The sequence below is a fragment of the Felis catus genome, chromosome D1 (genome assembly GCF_018350175.1).
Source record: "Felis catus isolate Fca126 chromosome D1, F.catus_Fca126_mat1.0, whole genome shotgun sequence".
Classification (NCBI taxonomy): domain Eukaryota; kingdom Metazoa; phylum Chordata; class Mammalia; order Carnivora; family Felidae; genus Felis; species Felis catus.
Window position 1 is genome coordinate 96,845,516 of NC_058377.1, and position 24,197 is coordinate 96,869,712.

General features: G+C 58.9%; 1 protein-coding gene and 1 long non-coding RNA gene across 6 annotated transcripts in view; both read left to right on the forward strand.

Moving 5' to 3' along the window:
- Positions 1-21,273, forward strand: part of CD82 (CD82 molecule) — a 48,423-nt gene extending 27,150 nt beyond the window's left edge. For all 5 annotated transcript variants that reach the window (XM_003993191.6, XM_045039162.1, XM_045039163.1 and 2 more), the window contains 7 exons: positions 3,904-3,976; positions 8,698-8,822; positions 8,921-8,995; positions 17,313-17,414; positions 19,141-19,344; positions 19,966-20,049; positions 20,350-21,273. In XM_003993191.6, coding sequence (XP_003993240.1) covers positions 3,904-3,976; positions 8,698-8,822; positions 8,921-8,995; positions 17,313-17,414; positions 19,141-19,344; positions 19,966-20,049; positions 20,350-20,427 — 741 coding nt within the window. In that variant the 3' untranslated portion in view covers positions 20,428-21,273. The remainder of the gene's footprint in view (positions 1-3,903; positions 3,977-8,697; positions 8,823-8,920; positions 8,996-17,312; positions 17,415-19,140; positions 19,345-19,965; positions 20,050-20,349) is intronic.
- Positions 9,663-12,637, forward strand: LOC123380584. Its single transcript, XR_006586557.1, has 2 exons — positions 9,663-11,740; positions 12,443-12,637. It is a non-coding gene; the product is annotated as an uncharacterized LOC123380584 (long non-coding RNA).
- Positions 21,274-24,197: the final 2,924 nt, after the last annotated feature.

The following is a 24,197-nucleotide window of genomic DNA, read 5'->3' on the forward strand; positions in this document are numbered from 1 at the left end:
GTCCGGCCAGGACTGGGGGACAGGGGGGTGGGAGTGCTGTGGTTCTACCCCTGGGGACTCTAGGGACTGAAGACAGGGGTCTGGGCTACAGCCTGGGGAGTGCCGGGGTTTGGAGTCCAGGGACACAGACAGCCCGTCTCACCCCGTGCAGTGGGAGGGAGGGGGTAGAGACTGGAGAAAGGAAGCAGGCTTGATGGTTTTGGCCGAGGGGTACCTTCCCATCCTGCTCCTAGCCTGCCCCGTGGAGCCAGAGACTGGAAAAGCTTGTCTCCGGCCAGAGTTTTGGGGGCTGGCAGGAGTCAGGTGTTAACCCCCTGCGTGCTGGGGTCCAGGATGGCCTATCAGGATGTGAGGGGGGTGGGCAGGGAGAAGGGGAGCTTTCATCAGAGGAGGGGGAGGGGAAAGGAGAGACTTAGAGGGACAGTGCACGTTTGTTCGCTCACTCACTCCTCCCTCGTTCGCCATGTGTGTCCTCAACACCTGTGCATATTCAGACCCTGTCATGGGTCCCGGGTAGTCACTCACCAACAGAAGGGCCATGGTTTCTGTCCTACGTTCCTGGTGGAGCTGGGGGGGGCTCCAGTCAAGTATTTATTCAAATGGATGATAAGACGGCATTTGTCCCGTGTGCTGGGCATGAAGGATGTGCCCCCCAGGAGAGGTGGTATTAGGGCACTTGACCTTGTCAGGATGGCCAGCTACAGCTCCCTGGAGTTATGTGTGGGGGGTGGGGAGAGAGGAGTCCGGGCTTCTGCATGAGTCCCGTATGGGGGCGGGGGGGGGCAGAGTGGGGCTTTCCGGGGTGCGGGCCTTGCAAGCCTTCCAGGAAGGATTCTGGTTTTATTTGGTGCATGGTGGGAAGTAGTTACGTGATCAGACTTGTGGTTTGGAAGAGTCGCTCTGGCTGCTGTGTGTGTTCGTATATGCATACGTGTACACGTGTTCATCCTTGCCTACGCTCCCTGCTGACCCCGGGCTTCCCAGAAAATTGCCCAGTCAGCTTTTCTTAGGTTCACAGAAACCCAGAAGCCGCTTCCTGATGCCGTACTGTTCTGGGGGAAGCCGTTGCTATAAGGGTCCTGGCTCCCGGCTGAGCCCTGAGGGGAGATCCTGGTGGACCTGGGGGGCTGAGCGTTGTCAGTTAAGGTGGGGGTGCCCCATGGTCTCAGCCTTGGTTCACAGAGAAAGAGAGTGCCAGGGTGCCTCCCCCATTCTGGTTGGCTGCCTGGCTGGGGCTGTTCCTGGCTGACTCACAGCCTGGCGGCTGGTCCGGCCACACAGATGTCAGTCTTTGGACATCAGACCCACATGGGGCTGAATGGACGAGTGCCGGGGACTTCCTTTTTGGGTGTCTTGAGGCGAGCCGAGGAAGTTAGCTGGGAAGTCCTGGATTTTGACCTACTTGGGATTATGTTTGCCCACAGGGAGTTTTCTGCCCTGCCCTGTGAGTGTAGGGAGTGAGCAAGTCAGGGGCTATGCCATACGGGTCAGAGGTGCACAGGAGCAGACTGTGGGCCTGACGCCTGGCCATCGGCCAGCTGTGCTGTGAGGGGCGGAGTTGGGGTGGGCAGGGCCTCAGGAGTCTTTGGGAACCGAACTCCCAAGTCCTGTAAAGTCCTGCTTCCTCCCAGCAAGCTATATAGTCCGAGGCACCCCCACCTGACTCGAACCCTCCGGCTCAGCAGGGTCCCAGTAGCCTCACTGTCCCCAGAGGCTGGCTTTCCAGGTGAAGACCCAGGACAGACCCCGGGTATCCCTGCTGAGGCCACCGTCTGGCCTAGAGTAATAGACCCGGCTTTCAGCCCCTGATGGGAGGAATGGGCGACCTCTGGCAAATCGGGGCGTCAGTTTCCCCATCTGCAAAATGACAGTGACAGGGCCCATCTGGCAAGGAGGGAGGAGGGGACTCATGACCTGCTGGGAGACACTGGGGGACAAATGTAGGGTTGCCATCAGCTGCTACTGTCTCTAAGGGGGTCAAGACTAGGGCAAGGTGCGTGAGGCCCTCACTTGGGGACGAGAAATAGCCCCGCGCTGTGCCCTCTCAGGGTTCCGCTCTTTTCAGAAGGGAAAACATCACTGGTACCGATCCTGCCTTTATTTAAAAGTTTGATATTTTGTTCATCATAGACTTTTATTTTTTTTTTAATTTTTTTTTTTTTAACGTTTATTTATTTTTGAGACAGAGAGAGACAGAGCATGAACGGGGGGAGGGTCAGAGAGAGAGCGAGACAGAATCTGAAACAGGCTCCAGGCTCCGAGCTGTCAGCACAGAGCCCGACGACGGGGCTCGAACTCATGGACCGCGAGATCATGACCTGAGCTGAAGTCGGGCGCTTAACCGACTGAGCCACCCAGGCGCCCCATTCATTCATCATAGATTTTTAAAATGAATTTTGGTTTTTAAAAGTAATTGCCGCAAATTCTTATCTTGGGCTTTGTGTGTGTGTGTGTGTGTGTGTGTGTGTGTGTGTGTGTGTGTCCTCTTAATTCTTATGCCCAAGGCAAGCACCCCGTCTTCCTTACTGTGGTCCTGGCTCCGGCTTTAATGACAGCACAGCAAGGCTGTTCAAGCCCCGTGGGCTGGGGTGCTCACCCCACCCTGAGGCTCAATCAGCAGCTGCTGGCCTCGCAGCTTAGGACCTGATGGCTGCGCAGGGAGCCCAGGGCCTGTGATGGAGGCGGGAGGTGGCACGCTAGGACCCTCAGGTGGGCTCAGGCCAGGCCCCAGGTGAAGGCCAGCATTGTGGGGTGATGCAGGGTCCTCTGCTCCCAAAGGGAACCTGTGCTCTTGCCCCGACTACAGGCACTTCCCCAGCCTTAGCCGGCTTGGGGGGATGTGAGCCTCCGCTGGGGTCCCACCTGGGGAGTAGGCTCAGGTTGGGGGCCACCCTGGTGTGAGGCAGGGAATCCCTGGGCCTATGCCACCCATTCTCCCCAGGTTTACCTTTCTACTCCTGCCTTTACAGTGGGTTCCTCGTTGGTTCTTTTCCTGAGCACTCAGCACCTGGTGAGATAGGCGCCCTGGGGATACAGAGCTGCATACAGCCCAGCCCTGCCCTCAGGGAGCTCACCATGTAGCCTGAGAAGGACCCACACAGCTGGTTAAAGCCAGTAGGAGGGGCGCCTGGGTGGCTCAGTCCGCCGGTTTGAACTTCCATCTAGAGATTTCGGCTCAGGTCATGATCTCACGGGTTTGTGGGATTCAGCTGGGAGTCTGCTGACAGTGTGGAGCCTGTCTGAGATTCTCTCTCTCTCTCTCTCTCTCTCTCTCTCTCTCTCTCTGCGCCCCTCCCCCACTCTCGTGTGTAGGCACGCTTTCTGTCTCTCAAAATAAGTAAGTTAACTTTGAAAAAATAAAAGAAAATAAGGCCAGCGGGAATGGCTGTTCAGAAGGGTGCAGGAGTGGTTGCCACAGAGTAGGGGCCCCTTGGCCGGCCTGGGGGAGTCAGGAGGGCTCCTGTGGAAGCCGAGCTCTGAGGGGCAAGTGGCAAGTGGGCCTTGATGTTCAAGTCCGTGCAGGGTTTTCCCCAGAGGCGGTTTGGGATGTTTGTGGCCCCTGAGATGGGCTGGGGGAGGGAGGGGGATGGCCCTGGGGAAGAGCCAGGAGGTAAAACAGGAGGGCTTTACCTGGGGGGAGGCTGATTGACTTGGTTTAACCACCCATGGGCCTGCGGTGGGGGAGACTGGAGGCAGGCCCTGCTGTCTGGATGGCTGGGGTGCGCCGGGACTTGGGGTGCAGGGCCTGAGGCCACCCTGACATCCCTGGGCTGGGGCGGGGATGGAGGTGGTGTCCCCCCCCTTCCCCCCGCCGTGTCCTCCTGGCCTGGCTGCAGGGGCAGCCCGCAGGGGCAGCCCGCAGGGCCCTCAGAGGCCCCCATTGACTGCACCCTCTCTTTCCAGATCCTGGGCGCGGTGATCCTGGGTTTCGGGGTGTGGATCCTGGCCGACAGGAGCAGTTTCATCTCTGTGCTGCGTAAGGACCCCTCTGATCCCCCTGCCCGGCTGGCTCTGGAGTGGCGGTCCGGGGCAGCAGGCAGGGCCATCGCAGGAGGATTTGAGCCTCAAAGCCGGTCCCTCTTCCAGCTGCCCTCAGGGCCTGGCCCAAGTCCTGTGCTGAGCACTCTGCCCTGGGCCCCCTCTGCAGGGGTTTTCAGAAGGAATTTTCTCTCCCTCCCTAAACAAAGCTGCTGTTGTCTGGAGAACAGTGGGGGGTTGAGGGAGGCTTGCTCTCCCATTCCCGGCCCTTCCCTCAGCCCTGACCTTGAGAAAGCCTCTTATATTCTCCTTCCCTCCATTTGCCGGCTCAGCAAAATGTGGGCAACAGTCCCTCCCCAGTCAGTTTTGGTAGATGGAGGAAAGGCCGGGAAAGACGGATTGTCAGGATTTGGTGACGTGCCTACTATGTGCCTGGTGCCAGTCAGACTGTTGGGGCCCGTGGGCTGAGGAGGAAACCACCGGGCACAGCAACCATTGTTTGTGTTCCTTACGCGCCAGGCATGGGGCCAAACGTTTTACACATGACAATTGCCTTAGTCCCTCAAGAGCCCCATGAGGTAGGGACTCTTCTGTTGCTGCCTTACAAATGAAGAAAGGAGGCTCAGAGGAGTGATGTCCCTGGCTCAAGTTCACTTAGCTTCGAGTGACAGGTGTGAGATTCGAACCCCGAGAGCTTTGGTCCTGACCGCTGCCCATGGTAGGGGAACCACAGCAGGGAGGCCCCTTCTCTCACTCTTGAAGCAGGAGAGAAGCCCAAGGCACTCTTGCACCGCTGACAAGAGCCCTTCCAGGTCTGCTCTCACACACACACACACACACACACACACACACACACACACACACACACAGCCTCCTCCAGGAAGCCTGCCAGGCTTGCTGCATTGATCTCATGGCTGCCCTGAGGTGGAAGGGAGGCACGGCCGAGGGCCCCCGAGTAGCACAGGGATGCCACTCCCATCAGTGAGTGCATCCTTGGCTCGCTTCCCTCCCAGCTGCTGCTGAGGCAGCAGGTTTGGACTCAGGCCCGTGACAGCTGCTTGATTTGAATAAAGCGGAACCAGGCTAGGATGGGTGATGGAGAGGCCACACCTGTCACTGTGGCCCCAGGGGGCTAGGCCGCCCCTCAGACCTGAAAGGAAGCAAGGAGGATCCACCCTCCAGCCACATCCGATGTGGCCTGGGGCTGGTAGTCTGGCCTCTTCCTGAGGGGCTGCAGACTGTACCCCCATTCTGGGGCTAGGGTCTGCATTTCCCGCCCCGGCGGGGTGCCCACGCTCCCCGTGCCCACCCTCCATGGGCCCTGATGAGGCCCAGGCTCCCCACTTCCTGGCCGTGGCCTACACCCAGCAGGCACTACGCCATGGGGCAGAGTCTAAGGTCCGGCTTGCCCACTGCATCCCTGCCCTCTGCACCTTGCCCCAGGCTCCAGGAACCTCCTGCCACTTCTCCCGCCTCCTCCCACATCAGTTCTCAGACTCTGGAGCTGCCAGAATTTAGAGGTCCCCTAGGGGCACCTGGAATGTTTTCACAAATACAAGGGCCCCCAGGGATCTGACTCCATTGATGTGTGGGTGGGGGCCTGGAGTACTATGGTTTTGAAAAAGCTCCCCAGGTGCTTCCCCAGCCAGGGCTTGTAAACACTAACCTACCAGAGGAAAAAGACTTCCTAAGAATCACACACAAAGTGAGGCTCAGAGCTGGGACCTGTGTCCCTGGCCTGCATGACATAGCTCTTCCCTTACCTAACCGTGGGTCCATGGGGCGAGGCGTTACATCTTACAGTGGGGGGAACTGAGGCACAGGAAGGGGAAGTAACTTGTCCAAGGACACGCAGCTAGGAGGCAGAGCTGGGATATGAACCAGGTGGCATGGGTCCTGAGCTCCCGGAGCCCCAAGCCCCTGTCCTGCAGGGTCCCACACATTCATGCCTGAATGAGAGGAAGTGAGTGCAGTGGTTAGGGGCACAGACTCTGGAGCTGGGCTGCCATGGTTTGAATCCTGTCTCTGCTGCTTACTTACTAGCTGGGTAATCCTGGGCAAGTTACCTCACCTCTCTGTGCCTCTTTATCTGGAAAATGGGGATAATAGAATATATACTGCAAGGTTATGGTGAGAAATGCAGTGAGTTCATACATGAAAAGCATTTAGAACAGCTCCTGGTGAAAAGTAAACCCTACACAAGCGATTACATTTATAACAACATCTTTAAGAAGTAGGATTTCGTTCCATTTCACAGAGCAAGAAATAGAGGCCAGAGAACGGCTTGCCCAGGCTGAGCCCGTTAGCAGCAGAGCTGGGATTTGAGCCCCAGTCCCTTTCAGCCTGGGTCCCTTCCTACCTCACTGGTAGCTGCCAGGCCTGGTGAGACCAAGATGTTTCTGCTGTGCACAGTGGAGGGCCACCCCAGAATGTCCACTTGTCCCCTTCCTAAGTCCAGATGCCGAGACCAGGGCCAGCCTGAGACCGTGGGTGAGGTCAGGGACTGATGTCCACTAACTATTCTGAGAAACCGAGACCCCACATCTGGGCTGGCCTCCTGGGGGAGAACCCGAGTTGGGGTCTCAGCCCTGGGCACCTGGGTCGCCTGTTAGCCTCGCTGGGCTTCAAGGCTCGTAGGGACAAATCGGGATGTAAATCTACCCTCATCGGGCTGTTGTGGAAATTAAGCAGATGATTCGGATAAAGGGCCTTGTTCTGGCTGGCACACAGTGGATTCTAGGCAGTGCCAGTGTCTTTTTTCTGGGAGGTGTCCCTGGGAGGAACCCAAACCCGGGAAGCTTAGAGAAAGTGACACTTGACGGCCTCCCCCCTGCCTGTGCCGATTGCCGAGAGCCTGGAATGAAAACTGGTTCAGTGCCCGGAGCCCCCTATACTCACCACAGCAGGGGCACTGCCCGCCTGCCTGGGGGCTTCTGTGAGGAACTGGGTGGAGGCAGCCCAGCCCTGGCACCCCGAGAATGGAGTGGGCTGTACAGGGCTTTTCCGGAGCTCCAGAACACTCTGTCTGTGACCAGGAAGTGGAACTGAATCAGGCCCTCCTATCCACCCACATTTCGGCTTTGTAGTTTTTTCTTAAGGGCACTAACACCCCCTCGGTGGCCAGGGTGGGGATCTCAGCTTCTCCGAGGTCCCCCAGAGAGCCGGCCAGTGTTCTCCCTGCTGACGGTCACTTGTGTCAGCCCTGGCCACGGCTGAGTCATTAGGAGAGCAGGTTAAACTTCCAGATTCCAGGTGGTCCCCAGGGAAGTCTGTTAGTTGTGATAGACCCAGGAACCCACACTAATACACTCCAGGCTGCCCACCAGGTTTCTGGAAACATCCTGCCCCGGCTGTCTCCCTGAGAGTGCAGGGGCTGTCGTGGGAGGAGTCCGCAGCCCCTGCCAATGGGAGGCGCGTGACGGCCTCTGGGTAGAGCGCATCCCAGGCCGGCAGGCTGGAGGTGGGCAGGAGCTGTGCCCTGTTGTCGCAAGTGATGTGATGGGCTTCTTGGGAAAGAAGAGGGTCTTCTTTCCCTGAAGAGGGTCTCATGCCATCAGGCCCCTCTCGCTCTGCCTCACGCATATTACTGCCAGACTCACACCCTCGCCTTCTGTCTCTCCTTCTTCAAATACGTCAGGCCCACTGCTTCCTCCTTGCTGTTCCCACGGCCTGGAATGCCTTCCCCTCAGGTCTTCACCAGGTCACTTCTCCATCCTGGTCTCAGCTCACATGTCAGCTGCTCAGACCGGCCTCCCCGACCCAGCCAACCCACTCCCTGCCCCATGGCTCTCTACCTGAGCCGGCCTCGTGGCTTCTTGGCCTGCCCCCAAACCAGAGATCTGTACTGTTTACGTATGGCCCCCCCACGCCCCAGCCCACTGGAGGTCAGCTCCTCGCTGTCGGGACCTCATCAGTCTGTACCCCCAGCAGCCCAGCACAACGTCTGGCACGCGGCGGGCACCTGGGAGATTTGTTGGCTGAGTGAATGAACGAGCATCGCGCCTGCGTCAGCACGCGTGCCCCATGCGTCAGGGGAAAGAGCGTGGAATTGGGGGCGTGCAGCTTTCCATACCCCAGCTCGGCGCTTGCCCCTGGGCCTCTCTGAGCCTCTGTGAGGTGGCTGTGCCCCAGCCTACCAGGCAGGATGACGTCAGAGCTAGAGACGGTGTGCGTGAGGCTCTGGAGGGCAGTGAATGGGCTGGAGAGGCTGGGGTTTATTATTACAGGGATAAGGAGGAAAGCAGGCCTTCAGTGTCTGTGGCCCCAGCAGAACCTGCCCGTCCGCGGTTCATTGACTCAGCAGGTATTCATTCAGGTAGCTCTTTGCTGCACTAGACGGTATTCGGGGAGCTGGGGGTTCAGCGGGGACCAAAGCCCCTGCCCTCATCCGGCTCACCCCTTCGCGGAGCCAGTAGGCCAGGAGCAGGATACATCAGTAAAACATAGTCTTTGCAATCCTAAGTGCCCAGGAGAGCGTCAAAGCAGGGCTGGGGATTAGGACGGATGAGAGGGTGTGGATATCCAAGGGAGGCAGCTCCCAAAGCGGGGGGAGGGAGCGGGTCCTCGGGTGGGGGCTGAGCCCAGCACTCTGACTCCAGGGTGGGGCGGTTAGGAGCGGGGCCCAGACCTGCGGGCTTTGCTCCGGACGGAAGGTGGTGCGCTTCAAGAGGGTGAGCCGCCCCCCCGGGCTGCACAGAACGCCCCTCTTTCCATCCCCAGAGACCTCCTCCAGCTCGCTCAAGGTGGGGGCCTCCGTCTTCATCGGCGTGGGGGCTGTCACCATGTTCATGGGCTTCCTGGGCTGCATCGGTGCCATCAAGGAGGTCCGCTGCCTGCTGGGGCTGGTGAGTGCGGCTGGCCCGCCGAGAGGGGCGCAGTGGGGGGGGGGGGGGGCGCCTGGTAGCGGTGCCCGGCCGACTCCGTGCTGCTCTGTGTCCCCCAGTACTTTGCCTTCCTCCTCCTGATCCTCATCGCTCAGGTGACCGCTGGAGCCCTCTTCTACTTCAACATGGGCCAGGTAAGCAGCCTCCCGGGTCCCCGCTGGGCAGGGATGGGCCCCGGGGGTGGGCGAGAGACAGGGGCCCTCTGAGTTGTCCCAGACTAACCCAGGAGGTGCCTGGCAGCCTCTCAGCCCTTGGTCCCTGCGATCTCCCGGCTCGGGCAGAGTTGCTGCAGGGCTTGAACGCGGTAGCTGTGCCCCAGCACTTTGTAGCTGTGGGGTGGTGGGCGAGCCGCTTGCCCCCGTGCCCGTCTCGCCTTCCGCAAACTGGGGAACTAGGGATGATAATACATTCAACTCCCAAGGTTCTGGTGAGCAATCAGTGAGATTACTCTGGTAAAACCCAGCACAGCGCTTGGCATGGTTGTCCTTGTTCTTAGGCACCTCAGCAGGTACTAGATCACGCCATGAGGCCCAGGCAGGGGACTGTCAGCAAAAACATTTGTGTCACAGGGAAGGCACTCAGCTTTAAGGAATAGAAAAGCAGGCTTACTGTGGCTTAAACCCGAAAGACGTCTGCCATCGACGTAACCAGAAGCTGGGTTTGGAGTCTCAAAGGCCGTGCGTGCGACTCACTATGTGACAGCACTCACCTCACGGTCACAAGACGGCTGCCACAGCACCAGGCGCAACATCTGGGTTGCTGCAGCCAGAAGAAAGGGAAAGGGACAAAGGCAAAGTAAGTCCTCCCACAGCCTTCCCCAGATGGGGTCGCAAAGGCACCCCTGGCTTTAAAGGGTCTCCAAAGACAGGCACAAAGAAAAGGGAGCCGGGAATAGCTGTGGGGTGGGCCAGTCGATTGTGATGGTCAAAGTTACCGTTTATGGAGCGCCTATTATGTGCACATGGTATGTTCGAGAAGCTTCTCCCACACGGTCTTGTTCTGTGGCATCTGTGCACTGTGCTATGTTGGCAGACGGGGAGGCAGGTGTTGAGAGGGGTGGGTGTGGCCAGTAACTAGAATCACCAGCATCCCTGCGGTTGGTTCAGCACATACCATATACTGAGTACAAGGCCGGCCACTTGACTTTCATTCTTTGACTGATCCTCACCATGCCCTCCCTCTCAGGGTAGCATGTGAATCCCTGTCCTATGGGTGCAGGGCGAGGGCACCCAGCCAGCCGGTGGCCGGGCCAGGCGAGGGCACAGACTCCCGGACTCTCGGCCAGAGCTCGCCCCAGACCCACTGCACGTGGCCTGTGACCCAGCTGACCCTGGGGGCCCTGCCTTCCTCCAGCATTACAGTTCTTGTCCACCAATGGGGGAGGCAGAGCTGGTGGCTAGTGGGCCCCCGCCTGTTACCACTTGAAGGTCAAGTTGCCTCAAATCACTCTTACAAGGAAGGTGAGAGAGCATTCAACCATCATCAGCCACTGACACCGAACAGAGCCTAGAACAGGTCCGGTACTGGCTGCTGCACGCACACGACAGTCACTGTGCTTTCCCCACCAAAAGGCCTAGGAGATCGTGGGCATGGTACCCTCGTTTTGAGACATGGGAGCACAGAAATTAAGCAGCGTGACCAAAGGTCACACGGCTAGTAAGTGGCAGAGCCAGGATTTGAACCCAGGCAGCTCGCTTTCTGGGTTCATATTGGTGAAATTTGCCTTGCCATGGTCCCTACCTGAGTCTGCCTTACTTATTTATAAATCACACCCAGCCTGTTTCTCCGGAGAATTAGAGCTGAATTCCAACACAGGCACAGGGTCGCTAAAATCAAAAAGAGAGATGGGAAGAGGAAAACCAGTGTCCCTGAAGCCAGGGGACGAGATGCTCATGGTAGCTGAGGGCTAACTTGAATGCTGAGCTTCCTGGCAGCCAAGGCAAAAGGAGAAATAGTGGTTTCGGTAAATGAAAGGAAGTTCGCTTGGCGATCAGACAGGAAGGCAGTGTTTAAGGGAGGGAAACTCTTTCCAGTGAAAGCTCGTGAGATCCAGTCTTCATTTCAGCCCTCTCGGCACCCAGGGCTTCTCTGAGACCCAGTCCGTGGTACCTTATAATCAGGGTGAATAAAAACAGGGCCCCAGTGAGTTCCTGTGATTCAGAAGCTGGTCGACTCTATAAGGTTTTTGAGCGGTCCCTTTCTCATCCTCTGTGTGTTTCCCCATCTACGTTAACAAAGATGGCGCCCACGTACCGTCATCTATCGGATGACAAGCACATGCCAGGAGCCGAGTAGTAACTTGGTACTTGGTTCAGTTGTACGAGCATTTTCCAACTGAAGAAACTGAGGCTGAGAAAAGCAAAATGACTTTTAGACACAGCCACACATGACTCGGATGCGTCACAGTGGAGAATTCCACCCCGATCCCTCTGACCCAAGGCCCGTGCCTCCCGCTACAGTAGGCTGCCTCCCTGTGGGCTGGCATAATCTCTGCCTGGCCAGTGACCGGGAGCTATGCCTCAGAGGCGTCCCACAGCCCCAGAGCGAGGCCTGTTTGGAGAATCGGGACTCCCGACTCCAGTCCGGACCGTCACACCCCACTGTTCCCTCCTCTGCCTCCTGCTTACCACACCCCACCCCCCCTCGGGCTCCACATCTCATGCCTCCGGGTCCCAGCCTGCCTCAGCTTGGCCCCCCTCTTCTCCTGGAAGGCAGAGGGATGTTTCCTGGCTCTGCTGGGGAAGTTCTGGCCCCACTCTATCACCCCGAGTTGGAACGAATGATTTATTTTTACTTTCCCAGCACACTGTAAATCCCGGTGGAAGACTAAACATGCCCTTGATGATGTTTATTCCTGCAGATGAGGTCCAGCTGGGGAGGTGAGCCTTGCTGAGCCTGAAGGGAAGAGGCCTTTTAAAAGCAAGGGCCCGTCCTTCCCCTCACTCTCCATGCCTCCCGGGCAGGTGGGAAGGACGAGCCACCGGGCCCCCCCTGAAGAGGTCTCCGGGGATGCCATTTGTCCTTCCTGCCCCAAGTTCTCAGCAGCCATTGTCCCCAGGGGAGCGACAGGGGAGGCTGGGAGCCTTGGGCAAGACACATGGCCTCTCAGGCCCTGGGTTACCACATCTGTAAATCGAGGGGAAGCCTGCTGGGCCCCCACTCCCAGGGCTGAAGCGAGCACACGCTGCAACACGTGTATAAAATAGGGTGGGGGCCAAGGCCTCAAGTCCACAACCTAACTGCCTGCTCTGAGGCCCCCCGGCAAGTGACTCCGCCCACCTCCCTATGCCTCACGCGCCTTGCAGGTCAACCTGCAAGGCCAACCAGCCGTAACCGTGTGTGTCCACCACCCCCCCCCCCACCTTATCTGCAATCCTGAAACCCAAGAACCACTTTGAAAGGCAAAAAATGCCACTTGCAGCCCATTTGGTGACAAAATCAAACCTAAGCAGAAGCAAGGCTATTTGTGGCCTCTGTTTACCCCCATTTAGGAGTCCCTCGGGAATCATGAATGGGAGAGACCGCGGGGTGTGGCACAAACCCCAGTCCCTTTCTAAAAGTGGAACCTTCCTCGGTGCCAGGGCACGCTGGCCCCAAGGGCCACCTCGGAGCGCTCTGCTGAGGATGAAGACTGTCGCCGCGTGGGAAGGGCATAGCGTCGTGCCCGCCCAGGGCGGACATCTGCTGGCTCCGTTGCAAGGGTCTACCGCGATTGTCCCCGTCATTAACTTCACTGATGCTTAGTAAGGGCTCAGTAAATGGCGGCTGTACCTGTTGCCATTGGTGGAACCTGAGTATTAGCAAGAGCTGTGGGCACCGGGATTTGGGAGTGAAGATTCCCTCTGGCTGTTTCCTCATCTATTTATCCAGCATATTTAGTGGACACAGCCCAGGTCTGGGCTCCAGAGGCCCTGTGTTCTGGGGTGGGCTCGGACGATTTACTCGGCCTCTCTGAGTCTCAGCTGTGGTCTGGGGCCATTCCCAGCTCTGACACTCTGGGATCCTGACTTGTTCTCCGCAGGCCGTGGAGAGTGGGAGAGGGTCAGGAGGAAGGACGTGAACATACTGTTTGCCAGGATGTCGGGCACTGGCCTTGGCGTGCTTAAGCAGGCCGTACTGCTAACCCGCCCACAACCCGCACGGGGGAGGCCACCGGGGCTTCGGTGGGTTCCACCGGGGGCTTGAACAGAAGGCCTAGGGGCTGAGGGCTTGCGTGGGCTGGGTGGGAGCTGCGGGGTAGAGGTGGTGACAGTGGCCGGGCCACACTGCTGGATGCCCCCCCGGGAGGCTGGTCAGGAGAACTGTGATGCCCTTCCCCCACCTCCTCTTTCCCACCTAGGAAGCTCAGAAGAGCCAGTGCGCCCACACCCTAACGTACAGGTGGTAAGACGAGTTCCTTGAGGACCATGCAGTTCTGTGAGATGCCTGCTCCCTGTGCTGGAAACTTCCTGGTCCACCGGCCTGGATTTCTTCCGGCCCTGGGTGTGGGCAGCTGGAGCCAGAACAGAGAGAGGTGGCCTTTCCCTTCCCTCTCGGGAAAGGGAAGAAGGCGTCCAAGCTGCCCTTCTGGAAGGGAATCATGGAGAGAGAGGGATGGAGACGGGCATACCTGTCAGGTGCTGGGGCCTGTGTGGTTCCATGGCAGCGGAGGGCAGTGCCTGACTCAGACTCTGCCCGAAGGAACTACGGGAGCCTGGGGAGTTCTGGGCTAGCTGCCTGTGTAGACTGTGGCTGGCTTTCAGGAAAGACGGAGGCGGTGGGGACTAGGGAACAAACAGGCTTCCCCCTCTGAGTTCACCATTGCAAAGGGCCCGCGTCTCCTATCGGGATCCCAGGATGATGCCTCAGATCTGCTGTATCTGCATGCTTTTTTGTTTTTTCATTTTCTTTAGTTTTTATTTTTGAGAGAGAGAGAGAGAGGTAGACCCAGAATCCAAAGCAGGCTCCAGGTTCTGAGCTCTCTGCACAGAGCCCGACGCGGGCCTCGAGCTCAAGGAACATGAGATCATGATCTGAGCCAAAGTCGGACGCTCAACGGACTGAGCCACCCAGGCGCCCCAAAGTTCTTCCTCATTTTGAAGCAAGGGGCCCCGCATGTTCATTTTGCACTGGGCTCTGATTACACGGCCGGTCGTGGGCAGGACCCTTCATCGCACAGATAGTGCCACAACCCAAACTGGCCGGAGCTGGCCGGAGGCTCGGCTGGATCCCAGGACTCTGTCCCTCTCCATCCCTCGCTCCTGGTCTCCTCCATCGGCTCCCTTCTCAGGCAGACCGTCCCCAGGGGAGCCTGAGGTGGCCGCCAGCAGCATAGGCCCTCATTCCGCCAGACTCGTGGAAAGAGAAGGTCCCCCCGGGTAACGAGCCCGTTCTTGAACCACTCACTCTACTCAGGGTGTGGAAAGCGCCAAGTGGCCGCTTGGGACCTGCCCGCGTCAGCGGGGGGAGGGACAGAGCTTCCCAGCCCCGTGGACGTATTGAGGGGTGGTTACCCCTGAGGAAAGCAAGTACCGTTTCGAGAAGGGAGAATCCAGTGCAGAGCGGACAAGTTGCGGAGGCAGGGGCGTGGTGAGATAGTGGGCATCTTCCCGCTCCCCCTCCCTGTTCCATCGCGTCCCAGGAGAACGACCTGGTTGCCAAGGTGACCTCCCTGAGCTCCCAACACGGCTTTCTGGGCCTCAGGACCCCCAGGCATCCGCTCCGGGCTGAACCAGCCCCCTGCCCTGGCCCCTATGGCCCGGCTATGTCCTTCAGCTACCTTCTGGGCTGCAGGACGGTGTGGTGTTTCCATGGAAACCACCCAGCCTCGATGGAAACCACCCAGCTTCCATCACTTTCTCATTTCAGAGGGACTGAAATAGGGAAGTCCGGGCTGCTGTGGCAACCACGCTGGGGAATAAATAGAGTCTAGGTCGCTGGGGCAGGCAGCCCGCCATGCAAATGCCTCTGGGGACCCCCCTGCTTGCCGCGCCTCGCCTCGGGGATCCTCCGCCCCCTGGGGAGAAGAGGTGGAGAACAGAAGGTCAGGGCCCAAAGGCCCGAGACCCGCAGGCAGCCGGCCCCAGCTGTGTGACAGGGGCCGGCCACTCAGCTTCTCTGGGCCCTCCTTGACACGGCCCTGACCTACTGCAGGGTCCGGCCATGCGTTTTAAGTGCTGGCAGGGCTTAATGGGTGAACACTTAGGCTGGGAATCAGACAAGTCTGGGTCTGAATCCCAGCTCTTCAGGTGTTGACTGCGTGAGCCCGGCCAAGTTATTTAATCTTTCTGGGCCTCGCCTTCCGCATCTCCGAAAATGAGGGACCGGTCTGCCCTGAGTCTTAAAATGAATCAATGCCCTCAAAGTGCTTAGCACGGTGCTGGTGCAGAGCACGCACTTGATAAAAGCTAGCCGCTCTTGTTGTTGTGATTAGTACCAACAGGAAAGCTTTGCAAATCGTGAAGCTCGCGGGGGGGGGGGGGGGGGGGGGGGAGTGAAAAAGTACCATGCTGGGAGTTTTGTCAAGAGGGAGAGGGGCAGAGAGCCCTCCTGGGGAGGGGGCTAGTGTCCCAGGGTTGTAAGGGGGGGGGGGGTCAGGGAGCCGTCCTAGGGAGGGGGCTAGTGTCCCAGGGTTAGTGAGGGGGGCAGAGAGCCATCTGGGGAGGGGGCTAGTGTCCCAGGGTTGTGTGTGGGGGGGGCAGAGAGCCGTCCTGGGGAGGGGCTAGTGTCCTAGGGTTAGTGAGGGGGGCAGGGAGCCATCCTGGGGAGGGGGCTAGTGTCCCAGGGTTGTGGGGGGGGCAGGGAGCCGTCCTAGGGAGGGGTTAGTGTCCCAGGGTTGGGGGGGGCAGAGATCCGTCCTGGGGAGGAGGCTAGTCTCCCAGGGTTGTAGGGGGGGTGGGCAGGAAACAGGGAGCCAGGGCTGTGGGTCCATCCGGAGGATGTGGGTTCTCTGAGCGCTATGTGAGAGCCGCTTTTGGGGTTCTCGCGGAAACCCACTCACTGCACTATGAGCTGGGCTCTGAAAACCCCTGCCTGGAAGTACCTGTCCCATGTCCTAATCCGTTCCCCAGAACCCAGGGGCAGGTTTGCGGCCGTCCCCTTGGCGCCCTGGCCCCTCGCCCTGGGGTTCTGTGGTGACAGCAGGAGGCTGTGACCAGCCTCTTCGTGCTGATGTGCCAGGAAGGCCCCGGAACAAAGTCCACGGGAGGGGCCAGGCGGGGCCAGGCTGGGGCTGGCTCTTGCCCCCTTCCCCACCCCCCCCACTTCTACCTGGAGCCTGGGGCCCTCCCTGTTCTCAGTTCTCAAAGCCGGTTTCGGGTTTGCCTCCCTTTGCACAGCTGACTTGTTCCTGAAAAGCCGCCGAATTGCGAGCCTCTGTTTGGAGCTCCGCTGAAGGGCCTTTGGGGTTGAACCGTTTGTCCCCTGCACCCCTTCTCTGCCTTCTCTGCGAATCGCCGTTTTCTTGGTGGGGTTCAGGTGCCTCGCTCCGTCACCGAGGGACCCCGAATTCCCAAGCACGGAGGGGGATCAGGACGGTCAGGATCTGGATTTTGTGGGGCCTTGGCAGGCACGAGGATTTGTTAGTTGGGAGAGTGTGAGTACCAGCCTTGTGTGAGGCGTGCCACAGAGTACACGCCCATTCGCTATTCAGGCACACCACTCCTACTCCGGCCAGACTTCAGCAGGTACAGCCCTTGCTCCCACGGGGCTGACATCCCAGTGAAGGGGAGAGATAACAAATCCTGAAAACAAATGAGCACGGGACGACAGCACTAGGAAGGAAAACACAGCCTGCCTGCCCTTGCAGGAGGGCCTGGGAGGGGTGGGGGGAGGGGATAGAGAAGGGATGTGTTCTCTAGGGTGATCTAGGAAGACCTTTCTGAAGAGGTGGCATTGAAGCAGAGCCCTGGAGGAGGTGGAGGAGTGAGCCTTGTTAACATTTGGGAGAAGGGGAAAAACAGCTGGTGGGAATAATAAGTGCAAAGGCCCTGGGGCAGGAGCGCGCCTGGCAGGAAGACAGCAAGGAGACCTGTGTAATCGAAGCAGAAGCAGAGAGAGCAGAGGAAAGGGGGTTTGGGAGGAGCAGGGGCCGAACAACGTAGGGCCTTGTGGGCCACTGAGGGGATGATGCTGGAGTTCTTCCCGAGAGGGACAGGGGGCCACTGGAGGGTTTGCAGCAGTGACATGGAAAGATGCACATTTAAAGGGTCCTGCAGCCACTGACTGCTGAATAGAGCATAGGGCGGGAGTGGCTGGCCCTGACCGCTCCGGGCTTAGTGTGGCGGCCAGCAGGCGGCTGGCACCCTGGAAGTACCAGGAAAGTAGTTGGAATGGACAGTGAAATGCCTTCAAGCCAAGAGCGGGTCCCTAGAGTTGGGGTGGGTGAGGAGAGAGGCCTTCTGAGTAGATGTGACCACAGGTGGCGCACGGGTTTCAGGAAATCTGCCCTTGATCTTGTTCTCCGCTCTGCAGCTAAAGGAGGAGATGGGCAACGTCGTGACCAAGCTCATTCAGAACTACAAGGATGGTCACGAGGACAGGCTGCAGGAGGCCTGGGACTACGTGCAGGCTCAGGTGAGGCGGGGGTGGCAGGGACAGGGCGGCGTGAGGGTCCCGGCCTGTGTGGGTCTGGGTGTCCGTGTCCCTGACAGAACGTGCCAGTGACCGTGTCTGTGCGTGCGTATCTGTTGGGGGCCCCTGAGGCGTCCCCTTCCCTGGCGCCCCAGCCACCACAGTCCCTCGCTCAGGGGGCCCAGGGTCCTGGGGGCTGCCCGAGGCTCGCAGCGCTCCGGTCTGGGGTCAGGAAGAAGGCCCTCGTGTCATGCCAGGCTGGGGAGTGTCGGGAGTCTGTCCTGGGGGCTGAGGAACCGTGTGCCAAGGCTGATATGCTCACACGAGTCTGAGTGGAGGCTACCTCTGGGAGCGTATTGACAGGACAGGTGCCGTGGGAACCTTCTGGGGTGAGAGGAAGGTTCTATCCAAATCCTGATGCAACTGGCAGTTAATGCCAGTTGTGTGCACATGCAGTGTGCAATGCAGTGTGTGAACATCAAGCTGTTTGTGCCAGTGTTTGTGTATTCCACCTCAGTTACAGTGAGATCGACCAACTGAATGAATGAATGAATGGCTGAATGAATGAATGAATGAATGGCTGAATGAATGAATGAATGATTAGAAGGAGGCTGCTGTCCCAAGATGAGCACGAACACCTTCAAGGAGTCTGGGGCAGAGCTGGGTCCCTCGAGGGATGGAGTGCACCCCACCGTGGGAGGTAGCTGACTGGTTGGGGGGTTCCCGAGGCAGACAAGGCCTCTAGATCATTCTGTCAGACGCTGCTTGGAACTGGGGCTAAGAAAGCTGACTGAGTCAGGCTCCCGGGGGCTGGAATACCAACTCTGACACTTCCTGAGCCTCAGTTTCCTCGTCTGTAAAATGGGGCTGTTGATCCATGCCCGTGTGCGATGTTTCTGAAGCCCACGGCCCTTACGCACCACGTGAGTGGGGAGGTTTTATTGTTCCTGCACAACCACTGAGACGTGGGCCGGTGGTGGCTGGGGACAGATCCTGGCACCAGTCAGGGTAGGAGGCTCTGCCTGGTGTGGTGGAAGGGCCCAGGACACCTGTCTGCTTTTGCTGAGCGTGTGAGGGCCTGGGGGTGCCCCTCAGAGGCGTCAGCCTCCTTGCCAGAGGAGGCAGCCAAGTACCAGAGCAGATGAAGCTGGGAGGAACTACTGCCTGCTGCCCGGGGAGCCTGAGCGTGCTTGGCTCGCCCCCTGCTGGCCACCGGGCTGCTCGTCAGGCACCTGCCACCCTGAGATGGGAGGGAAGCAGGCGGGGGGCACAGACCACACGCCTGAGCCACAAAGACCACAAAGTTGAGCCGCTGGTCAGTGGCAGAGCTGGGATTCGAACCCGGTAGCCCGACTCTAGACCCCCCCCCCCACTCTTCAACTATGTGCTGTCCACCTTTCTTGTGTCCTATACGACTACGTTCTGTCTTTCAACTTGAACGTTCCTCCTGTTCTCCTTTATTATTTTTACTGCTCCCAATTTATTTTTCCTCCTGCTTTAATATTTATGGTATGTGTTTCCTGAAAGCCCCTTTAAATTCCCCGTGGGGCTCACAGAAGCCAAAGTGAAACCTGAACTCTGATCCTGGCGATTTGGGCAGGACCTGGTGGGGGTGGGGGGCGGTACCTGAAAGCGGCAGATCCGAGCCTCCGTCCTGGGAGACCCCACCCCGGCCAGGAGGGCGGCCTGCCTGAGGGCCGTGGCCACAAGCGGCTGGTCTCCCCGGCAGGTGAAGTGCTGTGGCTGGGTCAGCTTCTACAACTGGACGGACAACGCTGAGCTCATGAACCACACCGGTGTCACCTACCCCTGTTCCTGTGAGGACCAGGAGGGGGATGACAGCTTCCCTGTGAAGACGGGCTTCTGCGAGGCCCCTGACGGCAACAGGACCGAGAGCGGGAACAACCCTGAGCTCTGGCCCGTGTACCGTGAGGTGCGTGCAAGGTGGAGCTGGGGCTGGGCCTGGGGCACTCGTGGGTTCGGGCACAGGCCAGTCAGGCTTGCCTGGGCTACTCCTTCCTGCCTCCCCTCCTTCCTTCCCTCCTTCCTTCCTTCTTCCCTCCCTCCCTCCTTTCCTCCTTCCCTCCTTCCCTCCTTCCTTCGTCCCTCTCTCCCTCCTTTCCTCCTCCCTCCTTCCCTCCCTCCCACCTAACCTTCTTCTTTCCTTCTCCTTTCCTCCTAACCTTCCTCCCTTCCCTTCCCTTCCTTCCTCCCTCTTCCCTTCCCTTCCTTCCTCCCTCCCTTCTTTCCTCCCTTCCTTCCTTCCTTCCTTCCTTCCTTCCTTCCTTCCTCCTTCCCCCCTTCCTTCCCCCCTTCCTTCCCCCCTTCCTTCCCCCCTTCTTCCCCCCTTCCTTCCCTTAGCTGTTCCTGCCGTTGATTCATCTGTTTGCTTGTCATTTGTACCTGCCTCTACATATTCGTTAATTTATCCATTGAAGGAGCATACTCCCCTCTCTGCAGGCCCTCTGCGCTGGGGGCGGGCCCTCCTGGTGATTGTGCATGGAGGGGTGAGGCGGCTGGGCGTGGGTGACATGGCTGTGTTCTCCCCTCGCAGGGCTGCATGAAGAAGGTGCAGGTGTGGCTGCAGGAGAACATGGGCATCATCCTAGGCGTGTGTGTGGGCGTGGCTGTCACTGAGGTCGGAATCCTTCCCCCCCCCACCCCCCCCCAGCCATATCCCATTGTCCTTGCCCTGCTGAGGCCCCCTGGAGGCTGAGGCCCATCAGCTTCTAGAGGCCCTGCAGCAGGCCTGGCCTGACCACTGCCCCTCCCCGGGCCCCTCTGCCGCTGGAATCACAGGCTGGGCACGAGGCTTTAGCTGTGGGTCTGCTTAATCCTGCGCAAACCCCGTGACCCTCGCTGACCCGGACAGTGAGATGCCGCTCCGGGGGCCTGGGTGGCCCTGCCTCCCTCTGACTCTTGCCCTCTCCCCCAACAGCTCCTGGGGATGCTCCTGTCCATCTGCCTGTGCCGGCACATCCATTCCGAAGACTACAGCAAGGTCCCCAAGTACTGAGGCAGCTGCCGCCCCCACCTCCCTGCCCGTCCCCCAGCCTCATGGCTTCTCGGGGTCTCCCTGGCTCTCCTCCAGGCTTACCTCCCACCTCCCTCCCCCACACCCATCCTGTGCCGGCTGGAAGCAGGGGGCTTTCTGGGGCCTGGACCCCTGTCCCTACCTTTTTGCCTCCAGACTTGAGCCCCGGGTGCTCTGTGGATCCTCAGCTTACCGCCAGGGTTCTCTTAGCAATCCAGAGAAAACGCTCCCCGCAGCGTCCCTGCACAGGCGGACTGGGTTTCTACCTGCCTTGGGAGCTGTATATATTGGATGGCAAAGTGTATTGAAAATTGAGGGTGGGGGTGGGGGGTGGATAAGGCACCCTGGGCTGTCAGGGGATGCCCACTGCGTGGGTAGACTTTTTTTCCACGATAACGCTTCTGTCTTTGGTTTTCACATTTTCATTGAAGGCAGTGGGAGAGGGCGGGCTTTGCCTGACCGGAGGAGCAGCAACCCTTCCCCGGGCGGCCCCAGCCCCGCCCTGGCAGCTCAGCTCAGCCTAGGCCGTGCAGAAGAGCCCCCTAGACAAGGGAGTCTGGACTGGCCCCGGGCTGCTTAGGGAATCCAAAGGGCGAACGCTTGGGGCATGACACAGAGCTGACCCTGCATTCGCCAGGATCCCGCGCTATCCAGGGACGGGGAAGGATGCTTTCCCCCGGGGAGAAGCTAGGCTGGCCTGTCGTCTGCCCCCTAGGGAATGGGTGGGTGAGGCTGTGCCTTGTGAGGGGGTGGGGAGAGGCTCTGTGCGTAGCTCTGTGAAACATGTTCGAGGTTTGACAACTATTAAAGAGGATTTGTAACAATCCAGTTGGCTGCGTGGAGATACTGCTTCTGAGTTTGGGAGGATCGATGGTGAAGAGGCCGGCGGCCCCTGAAGCGGGGCCCGAGGGCTGTGGCTGGGAGGTGTTTCCACCGGCCCCACCAGGTGGCGCTGCTGTCCCAGCCAAGGAGCCCGGCGGAGCCCGAAGTTGTTCCTTCCATGGCTACTTCCAGGCACCCCACCAGCCCCTGGCTGGTGAGCCTTTCATACCAGCGGGAGCACTGGTGAAAATGCAGATTCCAGGGCCCGGGGGTTCTGATGCAGCAGATCTGGGTTGGAAAAGAATCTGCATTTTTAGCAGCCCGCCAGTGATTCCTGATTCCTGTTGCTTTAGATCCCCAGGCCCTGATAAGATGTAGCCACAGATGCTCCCCAAAGTGGGGGGGGGGGGGGGGGCGGGGCAGGCCAGACAGCCTTGTCTCCAGCCGGGAGGTAGGAGCACACACTTTAGGGACAGTGTGTCTGTTGACCTGAACCTAATTAATTTCTTGCAAAAGACTTTCCGCGGCTGCTCCACAGGCTCAAGCCCGTGGAAGGCACGGGGACAGCCCCAAGGGGCCGAGGAACCCTGCAGCTCCATGGAGGCCGCTCTCCGCTGCAGTCAGAGGCTCTGCCTGGAGCTCTTACAGTGCACGGAGGTCTGAGGGCTCTGAGTGAAGCCATTCCAGCGTATTTATGACCTGCTTCATTCCACGGGGAAGTACGGGTAATAAAATATAAAACATAACAGGGAAAAATACAAAATTATGGGGAAATAGAGGCATGGGTGAGATAAGTGCTGCTGAGTTGCCCCACCTGGTGGTGGCACATTCGTGCTGTGCACCTCACGTGTTCTCCATGGCTGTACTCCGAGCAGACATCACTAGTCGATCGCCATTCTCATTGCCTTAGCCCAGATGCCAAGGCCATGCTCAAAGCAAATGTTACTCATTGCAGCCTCGGAATCCTTCCCTAGTCGGTACTATCCATAAATCAAGTTGGCATGCAAAATGAAAGCAGTTGCCGTCTTTGAGCTCTGGGCGTTTGGTTGAGCCATATCTAATTTTGCCTCCGAGCTTCCTGGTGGTCAAAGCAAAAAGGGAAACTCTGTCAGCTTTATAGCTCTCATTTCCCAGGGTTTCCTTAGCTTAGCTACTAGGAAGAGTGTGGCTGGCTGGAATCTAGAATTCAAGACCACCCTCAAACACACAGACTTTGATATCCCTTCGTGACTGGAGCAAAAAGCATAAGTGAGCCTACTGGGCCCAACCTTATGCTGGTTATTGGCAGCAAGGACAGAAGCTGTGCGTCTGTCAAGGAGTAGACAGGAAGACCCAGTGAATGCATGCAAAGCAATTGGGTGACCGTTTCACATTTTACACATTTTACATTTCACATTTCATTTTAATCGGTGCTTAAATAGCATGTGCTCTGTCCTGGCCTCCCTGACATAGGTTAGCGGATTTACTCACTATAATCCTATGAGGTGCCTATCCCTCATTCTCCCCAGTTTACAGATCAGGATGATGAACAAGTGATCAAATGATTTCAACATCCTGCTGTCGCCGACAGGAGCCAGAGTCACACCCCGGCCCTCTGGTGGCACGGTCCACAGGCTGAGGTGGATCCGGGAGCTGTCCCACCCTGGCTGTCTGCCCCCTCTGGCCCGTGGAGGGACCCACATGCCACCCCTGGCCTGATGATGGCCTCCTAGGGGAAGAGAGGCTGAGTCCCCGCCTGTGGGTCAGATAAGGAGACTCGGAGCCGTGTGGGGTGGGGACGCAGTCGGATTCAGCTCAGAGGTGCCTCGGTGCCCACTCAACAGTCCCATATCCCCAGGTCTCAGGGAGGGCTTCTCTGAGGAGGGGCTTGGGCCGTGGGAAGAGCAGTCCCGTGTTCCAGCGGAGGCTCTGGTGCTTTGCAGCCTCACGACCCCTGGCAAACCCGTTCACCCCTGGGGACCCCCCTTTCCTCATCTGAACGCTGGGATGGAGACAGGGTCGTGCGAGGCTCAGGTGAAGGGATGTAGAGGCCTCAGCAAGGTGCCTGGTTCCCTGGGAGCCCCGAACCAGAGTGAGTTAGCGGCCATGGTGCCCGTCTCACAGCATTGCCGGCTGAGCAGACTTTCCGGTCTCTGGCCCGGTCCGCGGCAGTAGGCGTCAAGGGGGTCCTACAGGGGGTGAGGGTCTGCAGGAGGTGGGGAGCGAGGAGCACGGGGTCCTAGGGGGCAACATAGAGTCTAGGCCACCGGATGGTGCCACTTTCCTGCCCTTCAGGGATGCCCGTGTGGGGAACTCCGGGCACGAGACCCGGGGAGTAGAGGCCACGGAGGGGCTTCAGTGTCCCCAACCAGGTCTCTGCCCCCGTGATCTCTCAGGGTTCCATCAGGCCCCTGGAGACAATACCCGGGGTGGGGCCCAGCAATCAGAAGAAAGCAGAGAAACTGGGGGGCCCGTTTCTTCCCCCATTTGTGTCTCCCCTCCTCACCCCCTTTAGGCCAGGGTAGTGGGGAGAATGGGATGCTGGGATGGCCCAGGAAGCCAAGTCGGCCCAAAGAGCAGCAGCGGATGTCAGCTGGCCAAGAACAGAGCACCAAGTAAGATGTGGGTGACCCCGGTGCCTGGGTGTTTGGGGCTGAGGCTGGGAGTTTTGTGGGGGGCGCGGGGGAGACACGAGAGAGGTCCGAGGTAAGCACTCTCCCAGGCCGTCTGCTGACCCCCAGCCTAAATGGAACCAGCTGAGGGGTGTCGGCTGCAGGTGCCCTCTCTGGCCTTGGTCGCCTCCCTCCTGGGTGGGCAGAGCGCAGGGGAAGCTGGAAGATTCTATCTGGCCTATTCTCCAGGGCCCTGTCATCCTAATGGGCCCTCACAACCTCACCCTCAGGGAGGGTACAGGGAGCCTCTCAGGATGGCTCTTCAGAAATTCCTTGTCA